Genomic DNA, 20,105 nt, shown 5'->3' on the forward strand with positions numbered 1-20,105 from the left:
GACATGTCAAAAAAAAAAAAAAAACACTCAAAAAGTTCGTTTGAAGAAAAAAGTATATGTTTTGTAAAAAAAAATTGAAAATGCTTTTAATGTTTCAAAAAACTCAAAAAAATGTTAAAAACGTACTTTTGACAAAATATTAAAAATGAAGTTTTTGTAACAAAAAAAAAAAAAATCCGCTTTTTTTTTTTTTTAATTTAATTTAATTTAATTTAAAAGCTCTATTTTTCTATTATGATCCTAGTGTTACACTTACATATAAGTTAAGTCTACTTTTGACTGTGTGTATATAAGCTTTTAGGCATCTTTCTCTTACAAGTCGGTTTTCAGGGTGAGTTTTACTCAAAATTTGTATTATTTTCAAAAACAATTCCAACACATGCTCTTCATTTCTATGGAAATTCTTAATAATATCCTGTTTGGTTTATAATAGCTCTTTCGTCTAATTTCGCTTAGAAAGGACGACGTAGTTTCGTGAGTTTTAATCAACACTGTCCATTTTATAACAGGAGAAACCTCTGAGGGGTAGCTATTGGAAGGCAGGGTTTATTTGGGCTTGCCCCACTGGATCAGCCCAATACGGCCCAGAGAAAAACTGAAATGCAAATGGTGATCGTCCTCCTCCGTCTGCCGTAACACCCAGAATACAAGTTCCTCCACTTCCAGAAGCTTCAGGAAAAGCCACGCGCTCACAAGGGCTCTCTCTCTCTCTCTCTCTCTCTCTGTGTGTCTGCTTCGGCTAGAGCTCTATGGCTAGGGTTCCCAGCAAGCACGGTCGTGATGAAACTCTGGTATGTTCATCTTTTTCCGCGCACAAACCTTACAATTTTCTGTTATATCGAAATTACAAGCAACAAACGGTGCATTATCAAATGAATAAATATCTATATACAATACTATTTTCTCTTCTCTAATTGCTTATTTGTGGAAATTTCAGTCAAGGGAAACTATTTTTAATGCTTTAGGTTTTGAACGTAGTATTTACTATATGGGAACAAGCAAATGTGTGCTTCAATTATTGCATGCTAGTTTGTTTTTTTTTTTTCCTGTACTTTTTTATTTTTTATTTTATTTTTATTATGTAAATGGGTTTTTAACGATTATTTCTAATGAGTATTCTTATAGAGCTAACGGTTTTCTATAGGATTTCCAGGGGTTTTTGAATGACTTGCAGGATTGGGAGCTTTCTCTTAAGGACAAAGACAAGAAAATGAAACCTCAAGCTCCTCATAAGGAAAAATCGGTAACTATTCTAACCAAAGAGAATTTTCAATGTGTTTTTGACATTAAACTTGTAAACCAAAAGTGGGCATCAATAAATGTTGGATTTTTATAATTTGTGGATGATCATTCAAGAGAAAAGTGTGATTTTCTTAGTTTTAAAGGTTTCATGTAGAATGGGAGCTTAGGTTGAGCATGTTAAGGTTGTGAATTTTGTGTCAAAGAGTTAACTAGGTGTTATCAGTTCATTTTTACTAATAGTCTAATACTATGTACTTGGAAAGTTTGTGGGTGTTCAATGAGAAATGATTTACCTGGTTCAGCAATGTGTCCCTTGTATCTTTAAAAAACTGATTATGCATTACTGGAAACAATGTTTTAATGTAGTATGATGATATGATATTCCTTCATCGATTTTCCTTTATAAAGAGCAAATGTGGACATTTAAGTAAACTCTCTGGTGGTTGTGGATTCTGGGGTAGATGGAGTGAATTTGAAGAATTTGGCAAAATTTAATTGAATGGTCTTGGTTAGACCCTAATTCCCATATGATATTATGACATACATGTGTTTGAGGATGAATATTATTTGCGGTTTTTTAACAAATATATGAATTTGTTTGGAATTTTCACAGGTTTCTTCTTCTCAGAGTACTGGGAAAACTCCCACAGATGATTATTCAATGAGTTATACAGGAAAAACTGATTACTCGAGAAACTATGGAGTTAATCCTATGTCAAGTAGTTTCATGACTGAAGAGAGTTTTCCAGATGCTACTTCAGAGAAAGAACTGGTAGGAGTTGTTCTTTTCTCTGTATTATTTTGAAGATTGAGACTGTTTGTGCAACTATGTTAATGTTAATTATGCTGATAATGAATCTATCTCAACCGTAAAGGGTAATGAATATTTTAAGCAGAAGAAGTTTAAGGAAGCTATTGAATGCTATTCAAGAAGCATTGCCTTGTCACCAACAGCAGTGGCTTATGCAAATAGGGCAATGGCCTATCTCAAAATCAAAAGGCAAGCTTAACACACTACTTTTTTTTTTATGTGCTTGTATTATGTAGATTTTTGAACTTTGACCACCAGAAAGTGTTCATATATCTATTAATGGTCACAATTACATGAATCTTAATTGATTTGTTTCCTTCTCTCTCTTTCTTTTTTTTTTTTTTGTTGGTCATTTTCTCCTTCTTTAGAATCCAAGAGGCTGAGGATGATTGTACAGAGGCTTTGAACTTAGATGACCGTTATATAAAAGCATACTCACGTCGAGCAACTGCTAGAAAAGAACTCGGGAAATATAAAGAATGCTTTGAGGGTATGCTACATCCAAAAGAATATCTTGATTCATTGAGAATATAAGTATATGTTTTTTCTTCTGCTGTATTTTTGTGTGTCTGATCTGTCTGATATAATGGATATAGCTACTTGCAGATGCTGAGTTTGCCTTGAGGTTGGAGCCTCACAACCAAGAAATTAAGAAACAGTATACCGAGGCCAGATCTTTGTATGACAAAGTAAGCATTTTTTTCATTTGCATCCTAATTAGTTGCTTCTAGTTCTTGCCACGAATTGGTTTTTCATTCCTTTTTTTTTTTTTGGTTACAAGTGGCATCTTGAGATAAATTCTAAGCTACAAAAAAGCTGACATGCCAATAGAGGTCATAGTCTTCATCATTATTAGAGACTGCTAAATGATGCGGAATGAAAACTATGAGAATCTTAAATATGTTATGATAAAATATAATCACACTAAGTGAGTTTCTTAGGTTGAACGTTATGAATGTACATAGGATTGTTTATCGCATCAGGATACTTTAATCAGGTCTTGAAATCCCGGATTATGCAGCTTAGGCTTGAGTTGTACTCAGGCTGTTTCAAAGCTTATTTTGTATTTTACATACAAAATGAACTGATCTAAATGTCACTTTTGTGTTTGTTTTCAAAATGAGCAGAGCACAAGTAAGACTAAGTTTGATATATAGGCTCATGACCAATCTAGTATCATTGTTATCAATAGGTCCTAGTCTCCTACTTTATCGTGAGTTGTAATCTTTTCATACATCTGTTCTCATTTTGATAATGGTGTGAGTCTAAATTAATGAAATTCACTTTAAAATAGCAATAGCATCACTAGTAGGGGAAAAAGTTAGGTCATTGCGGAAATCTAAGTGGATTGAGTTTTTGAAGGTTAGATACAACCTTCTGAATTCATCTTTTCTACTGGAGGATACTATTTTCTCCAAGTGAGTTACCCATGGTCGCAAATTGATCTCCAACTTAAGATTGCATTTTTCTTTTCCACAAGTAACTTAAGACTGCATTTTTATTTTATTTTTTATTTTTTTTACTGTAGAGCTCTCATAGGAATCTTGAACTACTTTTTTTGAATTCACCAACTGGAAGAACAGCAGTGAAACAGCTTCTTTACTCATTGGCTGAGATCGTACATGCTGACGAGTGATGGAAATGCATAATTTGCCATGAACTTTTCTAGATATGTATGATAAATTGGATATATAGTGTGATACGATGTCTTCTGTTTGCATAATAGATATTGTAGAATCTGGAGAAGATAGTGGATAGGGAAGTGGGAATAGAATAAAAAATGGAAGTTAAGCTTTTGTTCTACTCTAATGGTGTCTTAGTTGACAGTGTATAGTTTCCAATAAAATCACCTACATTCTATATTTGTTTTTGTTTTTCACTCCTTAGCATATTAATAGGTTGGAGGTGTGTTTATTACATTTGATTATCATTTGTAAAATGCTTTACTTAATTTTTTTCCAGGAGATTCTTAAGAAGGTGTCTGGACCACTGAGAAGCCCTGTGCAAGGATTGCAGAAAGTAGGAAGTTCAGAGAGCAAGGTTAATGGACCTAGTGTTCATCCTGTCTTAAGTAATACTCAGCGCCCAGGAGTGGCTGCTGTTCAAGCTCACACCAAGGTATAAGCAATTAGAGCGTCGATTATCTTTTTAACTGCCATAATATGTGAATGAAAAGCTTCATTTCCTAAGGCCAAAAGGAAAATCCAGTGCAACTTGATTGATTACTGTGTTTGATAGCATGTTTGTGTCCTATTTCTTAAGTTGTCTGAAATTTGCAATAGTCGGAGGACCACCATTAAGCACATAAGGAAAGTGGTCTATCGTGTTCATCAGGTCTTGCTGTAAAACAATTATGCCCTTTACATATAAGTTTTTGTGTAATACATGTTTCAGTCTTGGCTTGGTTTGTTTTTTTGGATTACTAACCCAAAAAAAGATGAAGCTTGTAAAAGAGATATGACTTACTGATTCTTAACAAACACCCCCCCGGCACCCCCGGCACCCCCCCCCCCCCCCCCCTTCCTGGGCACACATGCATTACTGATAAAAGGAAAGGAAAAAAGGTTCTTTATACAGGATTTGTTGATCGCTGACATGTGTTGTGTCTTTTCTTTCTCTCAATTTTGATTCACAACTCTGTTGCTCATATGTAATGAGCTCGATTATAAGTAAGCAAAGAATATGTGACTGAATGTGACATAATTTTCAAAATATATGTGTTCTATGATCTTATTCTCTTGTGCTTTGGAACTCTATTGACAGGACAATGATGGGCTATTCCCTGTGAGGGCATCTGTATCTGTGGAGGAATTAGAAAGCCGAAGTATGAATGCTGGAAGTAGAAAAGAAGGACAAGAAGTTGATGGTTCACATGTAGATGCTATTCAGAGTTCTAGAGTAGACAGTCTTAAGGTTTATCATTAAATCCCCGCTTAACTATATGCTTCCCTCTGCACATCCTTTTAGATACATGCTAAACCACATGTGTCAGTTCTGTTTATTGTCAGTCTGTGACGGGTGATAATTTTTATTAGTCTAGTTAGACAATTTTTTATTAAGCTCTTAAGGGGTCTTTTTTGCCAGTAGCAAAGGGGTAAAGGGCCTGAAAAGGACGGCCACCTTGACCTTTTTTTTCCCTAATTTGCTCCATAGGTCTACCATCTCTTCCATTCTTGTACCATTCTTCAGACTCCTTAATATTGAGAACCCTTTTAAAATTGAAATTAATTTAGTTGAGATAAAAGCCTTTTGTTCATGATCTCTGACTAGGATTTTCATAACTGGTTTGGAGGATTCATAGTCCTTTACTTGATTGAGAGTGGATATTCAGACAGCTAAAGAGCTCATAAGGCGTTGTTTGCTTGTGAAATTCTCAGCCCAATTTTCGATGCCTGTGAAGCAGACACAAGTTCTTTTAGTTCTTGCTTTATTGTGGAAGTTTTACTTTTAAGCCTCTCTTCAATGTCATCAATGATTCCTGTTCTCTTCCTGTCCTTTCTTTTGGTTTGACACTGCTCTCTCTATCATTTTTTCCCAGAAAAATCACAGAACTAGAGACCAAGATCTGAAGATATCAGTGCAAGAGCTCGCTTCTCAGGCAGCTTCTCGAGCCTTGGCTGAAGCTGCAAAAAACATCACACCACCAAACTCAGCTTATCAATTTGAGGTTTCTTGGCGGGGACTCTCTGGTGACCGTGCACTACAGGCTCGTTTGTTAAAGGTAAGCAATGGTGTTTTTTTTGTGATTTAATATTTAGAGAGATCCACTTTTCTGCTATCACATTTAAGTATGCCTATGGCATTATGAATTGCTAAGCTGAAAGATTCATGTCTATCTAGCCCTTGATCCCTTTTTATGGACATAATTTTTGGTTGACCTACATAAATAATGGATAGACCTAACTTAACAGTGACTTTCTTTTTTAAATGTCTCCAAAAGTAAACCAATTGATGGATTGTTAGGATATATTGACCTGATCTTTTCATACTAGTGGCTATTCCTGAAGGGTTTCCATTCATTTACCCTTGATCAATCAGCAAATTCACTTGGCCATTTAATTTTAGTTGGATTACTCATGCTATTTTACTCATTTCAGCTAATTTATTGAGGTTTCCACTTTGTTAGGCCGTATCTCCAACTGCATTACCTCAGATATTCAAAAACGCCTTGTCTTCTTCCTTATTAATTGACATTATCAAGTGCGTTGCCACCTTTTTCATGTAAGTACATATCTCTGTATTTCTTTCTTGAGGTTGCATAATTTTCTGTTCACACTCCATATGGGACTTAATGCCTTTGCACTTTTTACTTTTGGCAGTGAAGAAATGGATCTAGCTGTCAACTATATAGATAATTTAACCAAAGTCTCAAGATTTGACTTGCTCATCATGTGCCTTACATCTGCAGACAGGGATGGTAAGCATACATGAATAAATTTCTAATACACATTATTGTTGATCGTTTGTTCACTTCCTTGGTTTAATATACTGAATCATTTTGTGAACAGATCTGAGCAAGTTGTGGGATGAAGTATTTTGTAGTGAGGCAACTCCAATCGAGTACGCACAAGTGCTCGATAACCTTCGTTCAAAATACTACCTCAAGCGGTGACGGAGATCTTAGAGATGGTGTTTGAGCCATCAAGTTTTCCTTGTCCTAATCGATCATCATCATAAATCACTTAAACAAACTTGTTTGTCTTAATCTTCTTGGTAGACCATTATTTAAAGTTTTTTTAAAAAAAAATTAAAAATATCCCTTGAGATGTTTTTCACATCTGTTTCTTTTACATGATCCCCTTAGGTCAAGTCAAAATTGCAAAACAAAGCTCAAATATCCTCAAAATTCTTTCATATGCATGCAAGACCAATATTAAAAGATATAGTTGAACAAAAATTGATAATAAGATATTAAAGAATATAGCAAATGAAATAAAAAACCACACTTCAATAAAAATATAATTATCATTTTAAAATATACAATATATTAATAAACACAAAAATGATGGTAAACCATAGGGCATCCCCATAAACCTCAAGAAAGCATAAAAGATCTCAGAAAGAAAAATGCTCATCATGGTCCAATCAAGCCCATTAATGAAATAAGCCATTCAAATAATTATGTCTGCTTTTGCCTCAATTATCTTAGGCCCATTTATTAATGCTCTTCATTATACTCATAAAGGATGTCCAATATTTAAAGCATCACCTCTGGAAACATACCCCACCCATCCATCCATCATCCCTGCTAATGGTTGGCTTAATAAATAATTGGGAGAGAATTTCAGTTTTTTTTTTTTATTCAATACAGAAATGATGAATGTAATTGATAATAGAGAAGGTGGAAGGTATAGAAATGATTTACATTTGTTGAATGATGGTAAATATGGTTGGTTTGGTTAGTTATAACTTAATTGCCCACCAAACCCAAGACAAAAATGGCAACGTCTTGCGTAACACGAACGTTGATGTATCATGTATCTATCACCTATGTATCATGTGTGATGTATGTGTGAGTGCGACCCATAATTTGGAGGGCAAGGTTTGGTTGTAGCAGTGATTACCGTTGGGCCCATGGCATCATGGGTTTCCATCTTAGCCTGCCTGTCCAAGAAGAATAATGAAATTCCAACAGCTTCCAAATTATGTGGTCAGCTTCTCAGACGTTGACTGCTTATTTCAACTCTCATGTGCTCCAACGTGAACCGTCAAAAAATAGCACACATATATATATATATATATAGTTTGATTTTTTTTTTTTTTTTTTTTTAGTATAATTTGAATTTCAGGTCATTTCATTGTTTAATTGGAGCAGGTGTTCGGATAGCCGGAGCTCTACCTTATTTGGGCAGTTGTTTAGGTAGTCTGGGTTATGAGGTCCAAGTGTTTTTTCACATGAAGCTATTTGGCCAAAATGAGTGGCTTTTTATATTTCTTATTATAAGTGAAATATATTTTTCACTTAATTTTGTTTTTTGTTTTTTTTTGAGGGAATATGTATTTCCACTTTGTTCTGTTTTTTTGATGTGTTTTGTTTTTGATAAGCTTTATGTCACATTCTCCAAAGCCAAAACATGAAACATGTCTTGTGGGAAAAAAACGATTGGGTTGTTGTAATGCTTGGAAGTTTGTGTGTTGTCACTTGTGATTTCTAAAAAGCCATCAACATATAATAATAATTTGAAACATAGTAACATGCAACTCGGATTCCATTAATATTGGCATTGCCAATATCAGATTCCATAAATGTTATGATGGTTTCCCCCCTCTATCTTTCGCTCTCTTGAGTGTGACAGGGAAGTGAAGGTAATATTTATTTATTTATTTATTTGTTTTAGTTCTTATCACCCATCATTTAACCGACAAAAGTATTATACTTTTATTCCATTTTTACCTTAAATTCCAATGACATCCTCGTATTTTGTATGCTGAAGAATCATTTGGAAAAATTAATAAAATTGTCCAAGTTCAAGACCTAGTGTTTTTGTTTTAAAGCAAATATGGAAAACTAGTTACAAGGAAACGAATTATAGAAGAGGGGTGGGCTCCCTAATAACAAGCTAATAAATGGGCCAAAAATCTTGTTAATGTGTAGGACGACATAAAAGTGATTGGAGCCCACGTGTGGAATGAGAGGCATGAATAGAGTTGCAAGGAGATCGGCAATGGCGCATTTGAGGAGGTGAGTGGTGGAGGAAACCATATATGAATTGGAAAACCCTAAGTCTACTTTTCAATGATGGCGAATGAGACGGATTGAGATCCCTTATAATTCTCTTTAAATTTGAGACTCTTAAATTTATATATTTTAACCGTTCATTTCATATAGCCGACAATGGCAAATGAGGAACACTCCTTGTGGAAAATAGACAATAGTAAAGAGCGAATTTTAAAGAAAGTAGAGAGGAGAGAATCTTAAGTGCGGTGGAGAAAAAGAGATTGTTGTTTTAGAAGGGAAACAAATGAAAACTAACTAACTAAGGAACAAAATAGCAAAATAATAAAGGAAATGAGAAGGTAAAAGAAGAGAAGAGAAAGGAGGAGGAAAAGGTCAAAGCTCATTGTTCTCCTATAGAACAACCGCAAATGACGACAGAAGAACCTCACCATGGAAGCGAGATTTATAATTTAGGTTGAGAGCTTCTCTCTATAAGAAAGAGAGAGGAAGCGGCTTGTGATCAATATCTACTATGATCATTGGTTTCTCGATGTTAATTGCATGGTAAAACTTCACTTAAAAAACATGAGAAAATTAACAAATTACATTAAACGGATTGTAGTTCTGGCAGTCATTTTCATGGTTCATATTAAATTTCGTAAATTTAATAATGTATATATTATCATATATTCAAAAGTTTCAAATAATGTAACACCGTATATACTATTAATGTGTAATAAAACAAAATTTTAACCTAAAATACATCCTTTACTTCCCGAACTCATAGATATCATTAATGTTTCATTAAAAGTTAATCTCTTTAACTTCAATCTCATTAAGTATAGATTAATTGTTGTAGAATCAAACTCTTAACACAAAATTAAAAACCCATAAAAAAGAATAATCATTCACAATTTAAAACCACCCGATGATCATCATTGGTCCTTACTGTATAAAGTATTTGTAAATTTGAGTTGATAAAAGCAAATGCTATAAAAGCCCGCAGAAGAGTTTCAAAATTCAAAGTCCAAGAGCTTTTTAGTCTTCCAGGTTCTCTGACACTCCCATTATTTCAGAAGTTGTTGCTGTTTACTTTTGCAGTATTTACAGAGTAAAATAAGAAGAACTGACACCCAACACGTGATCTCGCTAATGCTCTCTCCCATGTTGCTTTAATTCCTCTCAATCCACGCGCCCTTTCTCTCTCATTCTCTCATCTTTTCCTTCTTCTATGTTCTTTCACGCTCACTCTTAGGTTCTTGCTCTCTCTACTCAAAACTGAGGGGAGGTTTGAGGTTTCGCCCTACAGATCTGCCTCCTCAGGGCAAAGGTACGTGTAGTTCTTGCATTCTGTATGTTGTTTCCTCTAATGGGTATTATGGGTTTGTTTTGTTATATTTTTACTCATTTTTTCTTCTTCCTTTTTTTGGGCTTTTCTAGTTGGGTTTCTAATCTGTGTATATATATATATATATTTTTTTTTTTTTCTGTACTTGACATTTGGTTCTGGGTGCTTTTGAAAAGCTTTTGTTTGTGCTATCTCTGGGTATGCATGGCTCATGTTTTGTTCTTTTGTAGCTTCAAATGTTTGGTTGGTTTTTTCCTTTCGTTGCTTAGGGAGAGGGATTACAATTACCGTCTCTGGTTGTGTTGCTCATGTTTGTCTTTACAGCTTTCAATGGGTGTCAACTTCTTTTCTTTTCTTCTTTGGTTTTTTTTCCCTTTCTCTTTTTATCCTGCCCTTTCTCAACAATTTTAAAACTTGCTGTTTCGGGGAAGTGTTATTTATTTATTTTTGGTTTTATTTCTACTGAGCTTTTCTGCTGGACTTGTGGGTTCACCTTCGCTGTGTTTGGGGTCTGCTCTTTTGGGTACTTTGTTACTTATTTTGGTGGGGTTTTCACTGATTTTGTTTTTCTGAAAACTTGCAGGAAATGGGTGTCATATCTAGAAAGCTTTTCCCAGCATGTGGGAGTATGTGTGTTTGCTGTCCTGCTTTGAGGTCAAGATCTCGGCAACCTGTTAAGCGTTACAAAAAATTGCTTGCAGAGATCTTTCCTAAATCCCTCGTGAGCATCCTCCCTTTGTTATTATGTTGCCTGATTTTGTTCAGTGTTTTTTTGTAATCTTGATGGTCTAGTAACTGATCAGGAAACATCTTTAGCGTCTGTTTGAGTTTAGGGATATTCAAGCTAGAAAGCTATGACTAGCTTAAATATAGCTAGTGGCTAGCAATGTGACCATTCGATTATGTAATGTGGGTGATCAATGCGTTATATGCTTTTATTTATTAATAATAGTGCCATTGTATTCTCATTACAAAGAAACTGTGTTCCCTGCTTTGAAGCAAAGAATATACATGTCTTCATCACTTTTCTACCCTGGTATGGCTTTTCTATTTCCGGAGGATTTGCTCTTGCTACTGTTTGTCCAGTTGGAATGCTAGCCTTCCAATTAGATCTTGGGGGAGGATTTGAAACTTGTTAATATGCTTAAAAACGAAGCTAATGATCGAGGAAAAACTTTGCTTTGACTTATGCTTTATGTCATATAAATTGAGCCTATATATTATCTTATACTAAATCCTCTGGATTTTCCTTTGTGTTGGGTCAAAGAAAACATACAAGTCTGGAACCCTGCACTATGTTACCTGTATTGGAAATCAAATGGGGGTTTAACTATTACACCTCAAGTTCTGCATATATATCAGAGTTTCAACCAAAAAACATTAGTCAGCTAAATCTGGCATGGTGGGTTATGATTTTTGGTAATAAGCGATTCACTTGAAGTGTTTCTTAATAAATAATTTCTTGGCCATGTTGGATCATTGTCTGAATTAGTATTCCTAGCTATGAATAACTAGAAAATGATGCTGAAAGTCTTATTGCAGGATGGTCCTACAAATGAAAGAAAAATTGTTAAGTTATGTGAATATGCTGCAAAAAATCCTTTTCGGATCCCTAAGGTATTGTCTCTATCATCCTACTTGTATATATCTGTCAATAAAAGTGAAATTAGTATTAAAATTAGTGTGCTCAGTGTTGAATATTGGTGGTTCTTTTCATTTAACAGATAGCAAAGTATCTTGAAGAAAGGTGCTACAAAGAACTGCGATCTGGGCACATCAAGTTTATCAATATTGTTATGGAGGCCTACAATAAGTTGCTTTGCATATGCAAGGGGCAGATGTAAGTGCAATGTCATGTCCCAAATCAACTAGGCTTTAGAGCTTGCCAAGCCATCTAGTATCCTAAACAATTACATTTTTTCAGAAATAATTCCATTCCATACTCATAATTTGGGCTCCCTGTAATCATTTACACAATGTAAGTTGACCTAATATACACCCAATGTAGGATTGAGCATATGTCCATATTGGGATACCATAATCTCCCCATTGAGATACTTATCAAAAAATAATCTCTCCATTGAGATCCATCATTTCCACGTTAAGGCTAATTTTTTTAGGTTGGCTATAATACTATTTGTCATGACCTGTAGAGAAGCTAACTACATATTTGTGATAGCTCAAAAGGACTAATCATAATCATGGTTCTTCTTAATCCCATATAAATCCGAGTTCCATTTATTGCACACCTAATCTGGTACTCAGTACATGCCCTTGCTGTGTCTTTACAATTCTATTCGGCACACCACAAACTTTTTCCTATCCCTTTTCTTTCTTTTCACATTATTGCTGAATTATATGTAGATTTTTAGCTTATAAGGTGGCTTTATTATAAATTCTACTCATTTCTAGCCATTATTTTTTTGTGCAAGTTGAGAAAAATCTTTATATATGGCATTCCATAGAACATTCTTTTCTAAAGCGTCTTTAAAACCTGGAAATTCCATTTTACTTAAGTTTTATAGTATGTAATGTATATATGAAATTGTAGTCAAAAGTAGTGCGCAGTGTTTAGTCAAGTAGCCTTCAAGTTGGTTTAGGGTCTATCATGCGTTTCTTAAATGTAATGTCAAAGTCTGAGAATTTTATGCTACATGAATCATTTATGACCATCTTTTATATAGTCCTACAAATTTCATGGTGCAGGGCATATTTTGCTGCTAGTCTGCTGAATGTGGTTACTGGACTTTTGGACAACTCTAAGCAAGATGCAGTACTGATAATTGGATGCCAAACATTAACAAGGTTCATCTATAGTCAGGTAAGTTCAGAGCTAGCTCCAACTTTCTTTTGTAAATACTATCAAAATATGCCAAACAGAACAGAAAAAAATCCATACTTTGATGGGCTTTGTTTATACATTTTCAGAAATTGAGATTATTTTATTTTTAAATTCTGAAGAAAAAGGCAACCCTTGGGGTAGCTCAATCGGTTGGGGGTCCCTAGTTTGAATTTCCCCTTCCCTCTCCCCTTAGGGCCAAATACTTTTAAATAAATAAAAAATCTGAAGAGAAATATGGTTTAAATTCAGATTGGATATTAAGAGAAATGGTACTCTTTCAGCTTCATGGACACCCAAACAATCCTAAGCTATGACCTGAAAACAAAACTTAATCAAGAAAAAGAACTCCTTAAACAAGAGAGAGTCCTTGTCATGATATGGTATAAGTTCTGCATGTTAAGATGTTCTTATTACTCACCCACTGTTATGTGTAATTCTTTGTAGCTTTAAGTATAAGATTAATTAGCCACTTATCAAAAAAGTATAAGATTAATTAGACTGACTGAGATGAAGATTGAAAGATTGTTGAGAGAATAGATCTAGCTTGTGATCTCAAATGTTCTTGGAAGTAAATCAGGACAGCAGAAACATATAATGTTTTTTATAGATGTTAATACGGTGGATTCCGTATGGGTCTTCACATGACTCATTTGAAAACTGTTGGTCCAACCTGCAGCCCTTTCTCTTTAGGCAATAGATCATTTGCCCATGCAGCCAGCAAAAATTTAAAAGGGACTGGAAGATTTTGGTTGCTATGGATTGTAAAACATATATTAAGTTTTGTGCAGTTGGATACATTTTCTTCCGTCTTCATCAAACATTAATAAGCAATATTTTTGTTTGTTACTCTTGTAACTTGGCTGTTGCCGTGATGTATGAACAGGCAGATGGCACTTACACGCATAACATTGAAAAGTTGGTTCATAAAGTATGTGCATTGGCTCATGTGAAAGGGGACGAGCATCAAAGGCACTGCCTAAGGGCCTCCAGCTTGCAGTGCCTCTCAGCCATGGTAGTTTTATAGTTCAATCTTTCTTTTTTATTTTCCAGATTTAGAAAGACAATTTGAAAATTAATTTGCTACTAGTTTTTGGAGCTGAAAGACCAGTTATTTAATAGTTTTCTCCCTTTGCAGGTTTGGTTCATGGGACAGTTCTCACATATTTTTGATGATTTTGATGAGGTTAGTCCTTTGGAGTTACTTTTCTTGATGCTATTTGATGATTCTATGGAATTTCTGGAAGATTCTACAAACTGTTTGCAGCAAGTTAGGTGTCTTATTAAGATGAAGTACTGCATTTTTTGTAGCGGTGTTTTAACACAAAGGATTGTATTTGAATTGATTGCTGTTGCTATATTGACCAAAGAAAAATAGCGGTTGGGTGACATATTGCAAAGTTTTAAATCCTAATATTCCAAGAAATATATTTCAAAAGAAATGGAAAGAACTAAGCTGCATTAGAACATGAGAAACTCTGTTTAACTTCCATGGAAGATCAGAACTAGTCAACTTGTTTCTATGGAATATCCAGGTGCCTTTGCATTAAAATTAACTGAAATTGTAATGAGCTTTCAAATGTGTGGGGAATGGGAAATTATTGTTTGTCCTTTTTCCTATGCTTTTTAATTTTATTTTTCAGTGGGATTGTGCTGTTGATAGTAGAGCCTAGATTGAATTCCGTCTGCTGTCACCTACTAATAATGAAGGCCAATTGGTCAATTGAGAATCATGTGAAACAAATCAACAATCGATAGCTAACTGAGTTGCGATTTCACCTTCTTCTTCTTCTTCTTTTTTTTGTTTTGCAATGTTCTTCACTTGGGTTATTATATTTGGATGATGACTTGATGTTGTGACTATTGAGCGGAAACTCTCCTGTCTTTTTGACAGTTTTAGAAGTCTTCTAGTTATTGTATCAACTCTATGAAATGAAGTGCATATAATTCACTGTTATTGGTACAAGTCTCTTGTTATTGGCCAAGTTATAAGGGAATTGGTCTAGTAGCAATCTTTAGTTTTCCCTTGTTTTCACATCCACATTTCTTTATGTTTAACTTGATCATTCATGTCAGTGCTTGCAATTCTGGGGTTAGCTTTAGTTTTATTGATATTTCCATGCTGCAGATTGTGCATGGCACTTTAGATAACTACGAGCCTGATGCTCATAATGAAGGTGATGTTGAGAGGGGGGAGCCACATCATAATTGGGTGAATGAAGTAGTTAGATGTGAAGGCAGAGGTGGTGCAGTTGGAAGTTGTGATACCAGCCCTAGTTGCATGATCATGAGGCCACGACCAGAAAGGAAGGATCCTTCTCTTTTGACAAGGTAGTGGTTGTTCAGAAGCCTCTGAAGGAGAGCTTTTTAGATGCTATCTTGAATTTGCTTGTCATGTTAATGCACTTTGATAACTTCCTTTTTATTTATTTCCCTCTGACTACTCTCTTTCCTTTGTTATAGAGAAGAGATTGAGGCTCCTAAAGTATGGGCACAAATTTGTATCCAAAGAATGGCTGAATTAGCCAAGGAGAGCTCAACAATGCGCAGGGTACTGGATCCAATGCTTGTTTATTTTGATTTGGGACGGCACTGGATTCCTCAGCAGGGCTTGGCTATGATGGTTTTGTCTGATATGTCGTACTTAATGGAGAGTTCTGGTATCTTGATCTCCCTTCGACTTCTTCCTCATTGTGTGCTATTTATGTCTTGTAGATGTTTGAAATTCACATCAGTGGCATTTTGCAGATTTCTTATTTCTCTCGCCCTCCCTCTTCCAAAGAGTAGGGTGCCAAAAGTATTACTTAGTAGTGCAGTGCCTATACCCATACGCTTTAGTCCCTCCTGTGCAGATATTTTACTAATTTTTACTTTTATACCAGGGAATCAGCAGCTGATTTTAGCTTCCTTAATACGTCATCTGGATCACAAAAATGTTGCACATGATCCCCAACTCAAGTCTTATGTCATTCAAGTTGCTACTACTTTAGCTAGGCAAATTAGATCAGGAGTTGTGCTAGCAGAAATTGGATTTGTTTGCGACCTATGCAGGCATCTGAGGAAAAGTCTTCAAGCCACAGTTGAATCAGTTGGCGAGCAAGAGTCAAACTCAAATATTTTACTGCAGAATTCAATCGAAGACTGTTTACTTGAAACTGCAAAAGGGGTGAGTTTGATACTTGTTTTATAGTTGGTGCTTCCTACTGTGCTTCCAGTTTAAATGAGTTTTCTGTTCTTTCGTAGATTGCTGATGCACGGCCACTTTTTGACCTGATGGCAATCACGTTGGAGAGGTTGCCATCTGGAGGTGTTGCCAGGGCAACCATTGGATCATTGATGATTCTTGCTCATATGATCTCAGTGGCATCAGCCTCTTCACGTTCTCAACAGGTGAGAAGAATTCGATATAATTTAGTATCCTTTCCAGATTTTTTTTGTAAACTGCTCCCTTGTATCATATTTTTTTTCCTTTGAAAGTACTCATTGGGTATTGTTAGTTAAGATTGTGGACATTTTTGCAGACAAGTCCAGTTGACTAATTTCTGATGACATACTCTAAATCTTGTACTTTAGATAAATAATTTGAGGAGATAGTTATTAGATAAGTTCCACAAAATAATATCCCTTTATGGTTTGGAAATAATGCTTGTTTAACTTGTCTGAAGATTCTAATTCTAGTATGTTAGATGGTTGAAGGTTTTAGAAGGCTACATTATCCAGAAAGTGTGAGAATGAAGACGGCTATAATTTTGTACTGAAGTACGTCGCTGCATACAGGCAACCCTGTTAAACAATTTCTAGCTTTTTCATGCAGATCTTTCCAGAAGCCCTTCTTATCCAACTGTTGAAAGCGATGTTACACCCGGATGTTGAAGCACGAGTTGGAGCACATCAGATATTTTCTGCGCTTCTAATTCCAAGTTCTAATCATCCCCGTCATGAAATTGCTTCTTTGAGAAGTGGTTTTCTACAGCAACAAAGAAGATGGCATTCAAATACTGCATCTGCATCAGTTACAGCTCTACTTGAAAAGCTCCGGAGAGAAAAAGATGGCACCAAGGTAGAAAAGCATGGGAATAATGTTCATGATGATTTTAAAGAGAGGGACATTGTAGAAGAAGACTGGAAACAGGGGCGTGCTCGCAAGAATTCCCCTAATTTTTACAAATTTAGCTCTATTATTGACAGGACGGCTGGGTCAACCAGCTTGTCTGAGGCGGTAAGCGGAATTATCATCCCATTAATGTTTACTTTTGTTTGCTGTTGTAGTTCTTATTCATTTTACCAAGATCCATATAAAACCTGGTCTATGATTGGCCAGGAACCACATATTATGAAGTTCAATGAGGATCAAATAGCGTTGTTGCTGTCTGCATTTTGGATGCAAGCTAGTCTTCCAGATAATTTACCTTCAAATATTGAAGCAATAGGTCATTCTTTCGTTTTGACACTTATTTCTTCAGGTTTAAAGGTGAAATTCCATATATAAACACAGTACCTACTTTCTTAATTTTTCCTCATTTTTTTGACCTATTATTTCTCTTGCTTCTTATGTTCATATATTTCTGGCCTGCTAGAGAGACCACTCTAGCCTTGTGTTGAATGAGGGCCTTGGCATGCAGACTTTAGTTTAGTCACTTACAATATCTTAAACTTACTATGCCGCAGAACATGAATGGCAACCTTGTGGTCCGATTCTTTCAGCTTCCCTTGTCTCTCAGGAATATGGCCCTTGACCCTAACAATGGTATGAGAATAGAGTTTCATAAATAGTCTTTAAATTTTGGAGAATGTTAAAATATTCAATTGACAAGTGTTTCTCGTTTGGCAGGGATCTTGCCTCCAGCATGTCAAAGATCTATCTTTGTTTTATCAACAGGCATGTTGATGTTTGCGGCTAAAATATTTTACATTCCTGATCTGACTGATCTGCTCAAGACATTAGTTCCATATGATGTGAGTTCGTTTGCTGTGTGTGTTGTGTGTGTAGGGGTTGGGGGAGGTTAGGTTAGAGTCTGATGCTCACATATTATCTTATTAAAAATTTGTCTTCTGCATGTTCAGGTTGATCCGTATCTAGGTATAAGTGTTGATCTTCAAGTATATGTGAAGCCTCAGGTGGATAGTAGAGAATATGGATCTGTTACTGATAATCAACTTGCTACATCATTGCTCCTTGAGTTACGGAACAAGATATATGAATCTGCTAATATTATAGTGGACATTTTAGTTCAGAGCCTATCTAGTGTTACTGAGGTATGGTATTTTTTCAATGGACTGGAGCTTCTTTTGCCCCTGGTCTCTCTCTCTCTGATTTGTCTGTTTTTGCTTGTTAAGCTGGAGGCAGATGACCTGACTAAGCAACTGTCAGAATCATTCACACCTGATGCATTCATGTTTGGTCCACAATCCATACTTGAATTTGATCACAACCAAATGGTTTCCCATTCTCAGAAATCACTGTCCTTTGATGGGGTATGCTCTTTGTCGGCATTTTTTCCATGCTATTCCATTCAATGACCTTGCATGATGATGGTCATTGCTTTCTGGCAACTATCATTAAGTAGGAGAAAAATGATGGGTGTGGTTGGGTGGGGGTGGTCTTGTGTAAATGCCATGTAAATGTCAAAAAGGTGAAATTATTTAGAAAATAGCTCATACTTGTTGCTAATGTTGTAGGATTTTCCGATGAATTCACTAGTCGCGGATGATGCAATAAGTGAAGCATCTGTTGCTGATCTCTCTCGATTCGTACCGAAAATGCATTCTTCTCCATCTATGCCCCATGTTATAAGCATTGGGCAGCTTCTGGAATCGGTAAACTCTCTGTCTCTCTCCCCATGTGTAGCAAGCATGAGCCTATATATATATATATATATATATATATATGAAAATGGTGAAACAAGATAATGTTAGCTTCTGAATTCCTGTGAGAATTTTTCCAAGACGGGTATAATCTGAAAAAAAAAAAAAAAGGAGCGATCTCATAATGAAGGCTCAAATTGTTTGTTAATCTGTATTACCCTAAAACGGTGTAGTTAACATTTTTGTAAACATCACTATCCTGGCTGCTAAAATACTATATTGGGCGACAATATTTTTCCAGTTGTAAAGCACCTTCCTTTTTAAATGTGCCTTTGTCAATTAGATAAGAATATCGACTATCTTATATATCTGGTTTCAATATCTGAGGTTTTTGAACAGTTCAGATAGTTCTTATTGGTCTGAAACACAATATGCACAGTTTAGTAATCCATGTGCATTACACCTAATCTATCACCTATACATGCAAAATATTTGTGTACTAAAGTATGGTGTTTCAGGCACTTGAGGTAGCTGGGCAAGTGGCAGGAACATCTGTGACTACTTCACCCCTCCCATACAACACCATGGCTAGCCAGTGTGAAGCCCTTGGCACAGGCACAAGGAAGAAACTCTCCAATTGGTTGGCCCATGAACATCACCAAAGTAGGGCACTGGACAAATTGCTCCCGGCATTCGCTGCAGATGGACACTTGGCACTCGAAAAGGTCAGCCTTCTAATCAATATAGCAATTACCTTCCCATATTTCCCACTTTCCACTAGGAAATCATAATGAATTATTAGTTGCAACAGTATGACATCTAAAATTTCTTGTACATTTTATCAATGAATTTTCTGACTATTAACAAATTCTGTTCATGTAGATAACAAGTAGCAGTGGTCCTGCTCAGGTAGGTGTGTTGCCACATGACCCATGGTTGGCAATGAGGCTGCCTCCTGCTAGCCCTTTTGACAACTTCCTCAGGGCAGCTGGATGTTAGAGGAGAAGCCACATTGTGTCTGTTTGGTGGTTTCCTATCTGTAAAGTCTTAGGCAGTGTCTAGAATTAGTAGCTTAACCTTTAATTCAAACTTCAAGATTATTTCTGGGCTTTCATGCCGGTTTATTAATCCTTGTATGCTCCAGCTTTAGAAAGAGAAAATATACATATATCCTTGTAACATGTTATCTTTGTACTAATTTTTTTTTTTCCCTAGGCAAATACTGTCAATGTTTTGTCTGACCTGGAATTTGACATGACCTTCACATAAAATCAGCAAAATTAGGGTTGACTTATATAGTTTTATACCTGATTTGAGCTCTATAAGTGACATTTAGGATGGGTAACTATTGATTCTGCCCGCCAAACATGACACAAATTTAACACAACTAACTGATTGATGT

General features: G+C 35.6%; 2 protein-coding genes across 3 annotated transcripts; both read left to right on the top strand.

Moving 5' to 3' along the window:
- Positions 1–529: 529 nt before the first annotated feature.
- TPR5 (Tetratricopeptide repeat (TPR)-like superfamily protein) lies at positions 530–6,783 on the top strand. 2 transcript variants are annotated; one of them, XM_059582143.2, is made up of 12 exons: positions 530–791; positions 1,145–1,243; positions 1,856–2,014; positions 2,118–2,242; positions 2,422–2,543; positions 2,660–2,742; positions 4,016–4,171; positions 4,817–4,966; positions 5,592–5,774; positions 6,180–6,274; positions 6,373–6,470; positions 6,562–6,783. In XM_059582143.2, exons 1-12 carry the CDS (start codon positions 750–752, stop codon positions 6,663–6,665), a joined length of 1,416 nt encoding a protein of 471 aa, XP_059438126.2. In that variant the 5' UTR covers positions 530–749; the 3' UTR covers positions 6,666–6,783. The 2 variants fall into 2 exon arrangements, with proteins under 2 accessions (XP_059438126.2, XP_059438127.2); XM_059582144.2 differs by having other exon boundaries at positions 1,154–1,243.
- Positions 6,784–9,770: 2,987 nt separating this feature from the next.
- Positions 9,771–19,884, top strand: LOC132170312 (protein SEMI-ROLLED LEAF 2). The gene is made up of 20 exons (XM_059581240.2): positions 9,771–10,041; positions 10,643–10,780; positions 11,602–11,676; positions 11,784–11,899; positions 12,766–12,880; positions 13,785–13,913; positions 14,037–14,084; positions 15,027–15,229; positions 15,362–15,558; positions 15,781–16,064; positions 16,142–16,288; positions 16,713–17,117; positions 17,220–17,369; positions 17,567–17,645; positions 17,730–17,854; positions 17,963–18,154; positions 18,236–18,373; positions 18,578–18,715; positions 19,222–19,428; positions 19,586–19,884. Exons 2-20 carry the CDS (start codon positions 10,646–10,648, stop codon positions 19,700–19,702), a joined length of 3,000 nt encoding a protein of 999 aa, XP_059437223.2. The 5' UTR covers positions 9,771–10,041; positions 10,643–10,645; the 3' UTR covers positions 19,703–19,884.
- The last annotated feature ends 221 nt before the right edge of the window (positions 19,885–20,105 follow it).

Source organism: Corylus avellana, chromosome 1 (genome assembly GCF_965113065.1).
Source record: "Corylus avellana chromosome 1, dhCorAvel1.hap1.2, whole genome shotgun sequence".
Lineage (NCBI taxonomy): Eukaryota > Viridiplantae > Streptophyta > Magnoliopsida > Fagales > Betulaceae > Corylus > Corylus avellana.

What these genes read in the sequence shown, in the direction of transcription:
- LOC132170312 (XM_059581240.2), top strand. Translation starts at nt 10,646, where the DNA reads ATGGGTGTCATATCTAGAAAGCTTTTCCCAGCATGTGGGAGTATGTGT. An exon ending in CAACCAGCTTGTCTGAGGCG is followed by an intron (nt 17,118 to 17,219) that starts GTAAGCGGAATT and finishes ATGATTGGCCAG; the next exon opens with GAACCACATATTATGAAGTT. An exon ending in AGACATTAGTTCCATATGAT is followed by an intron (nt 17,855 to 17,962) that starts GTGAGTTCGTTT and finishes CTGCATGTTCAG; the next exon opens with GTTGATCCGTATCTAGGTAT.
- TPR5 (XM_059582143.2), top strand. Translation starts at nt 750, where the DNA reads ATGGCTAGGGTTCCCAGCAAGCACGGTCGTGATGAAACTCTG. An exon ending in GCCTATCTCAAAATCAAAAG is followed by an intron (nt 2,243 to 2,421) that starts GCAAGCTTAACA and finishes CTCCTTCTTTAG; the next exon opens with AATCCAAGAGGCTGAGGATG. An exon ending in CCAGATCTTTGTATGACAAA is followed by an intron (nt 2,743 to 4,015) that starts GTAAGCATTTTT and finishes ATTTTTTTCCAG; the next exon opens with GAGATTCTTAAGAAGGTGTC.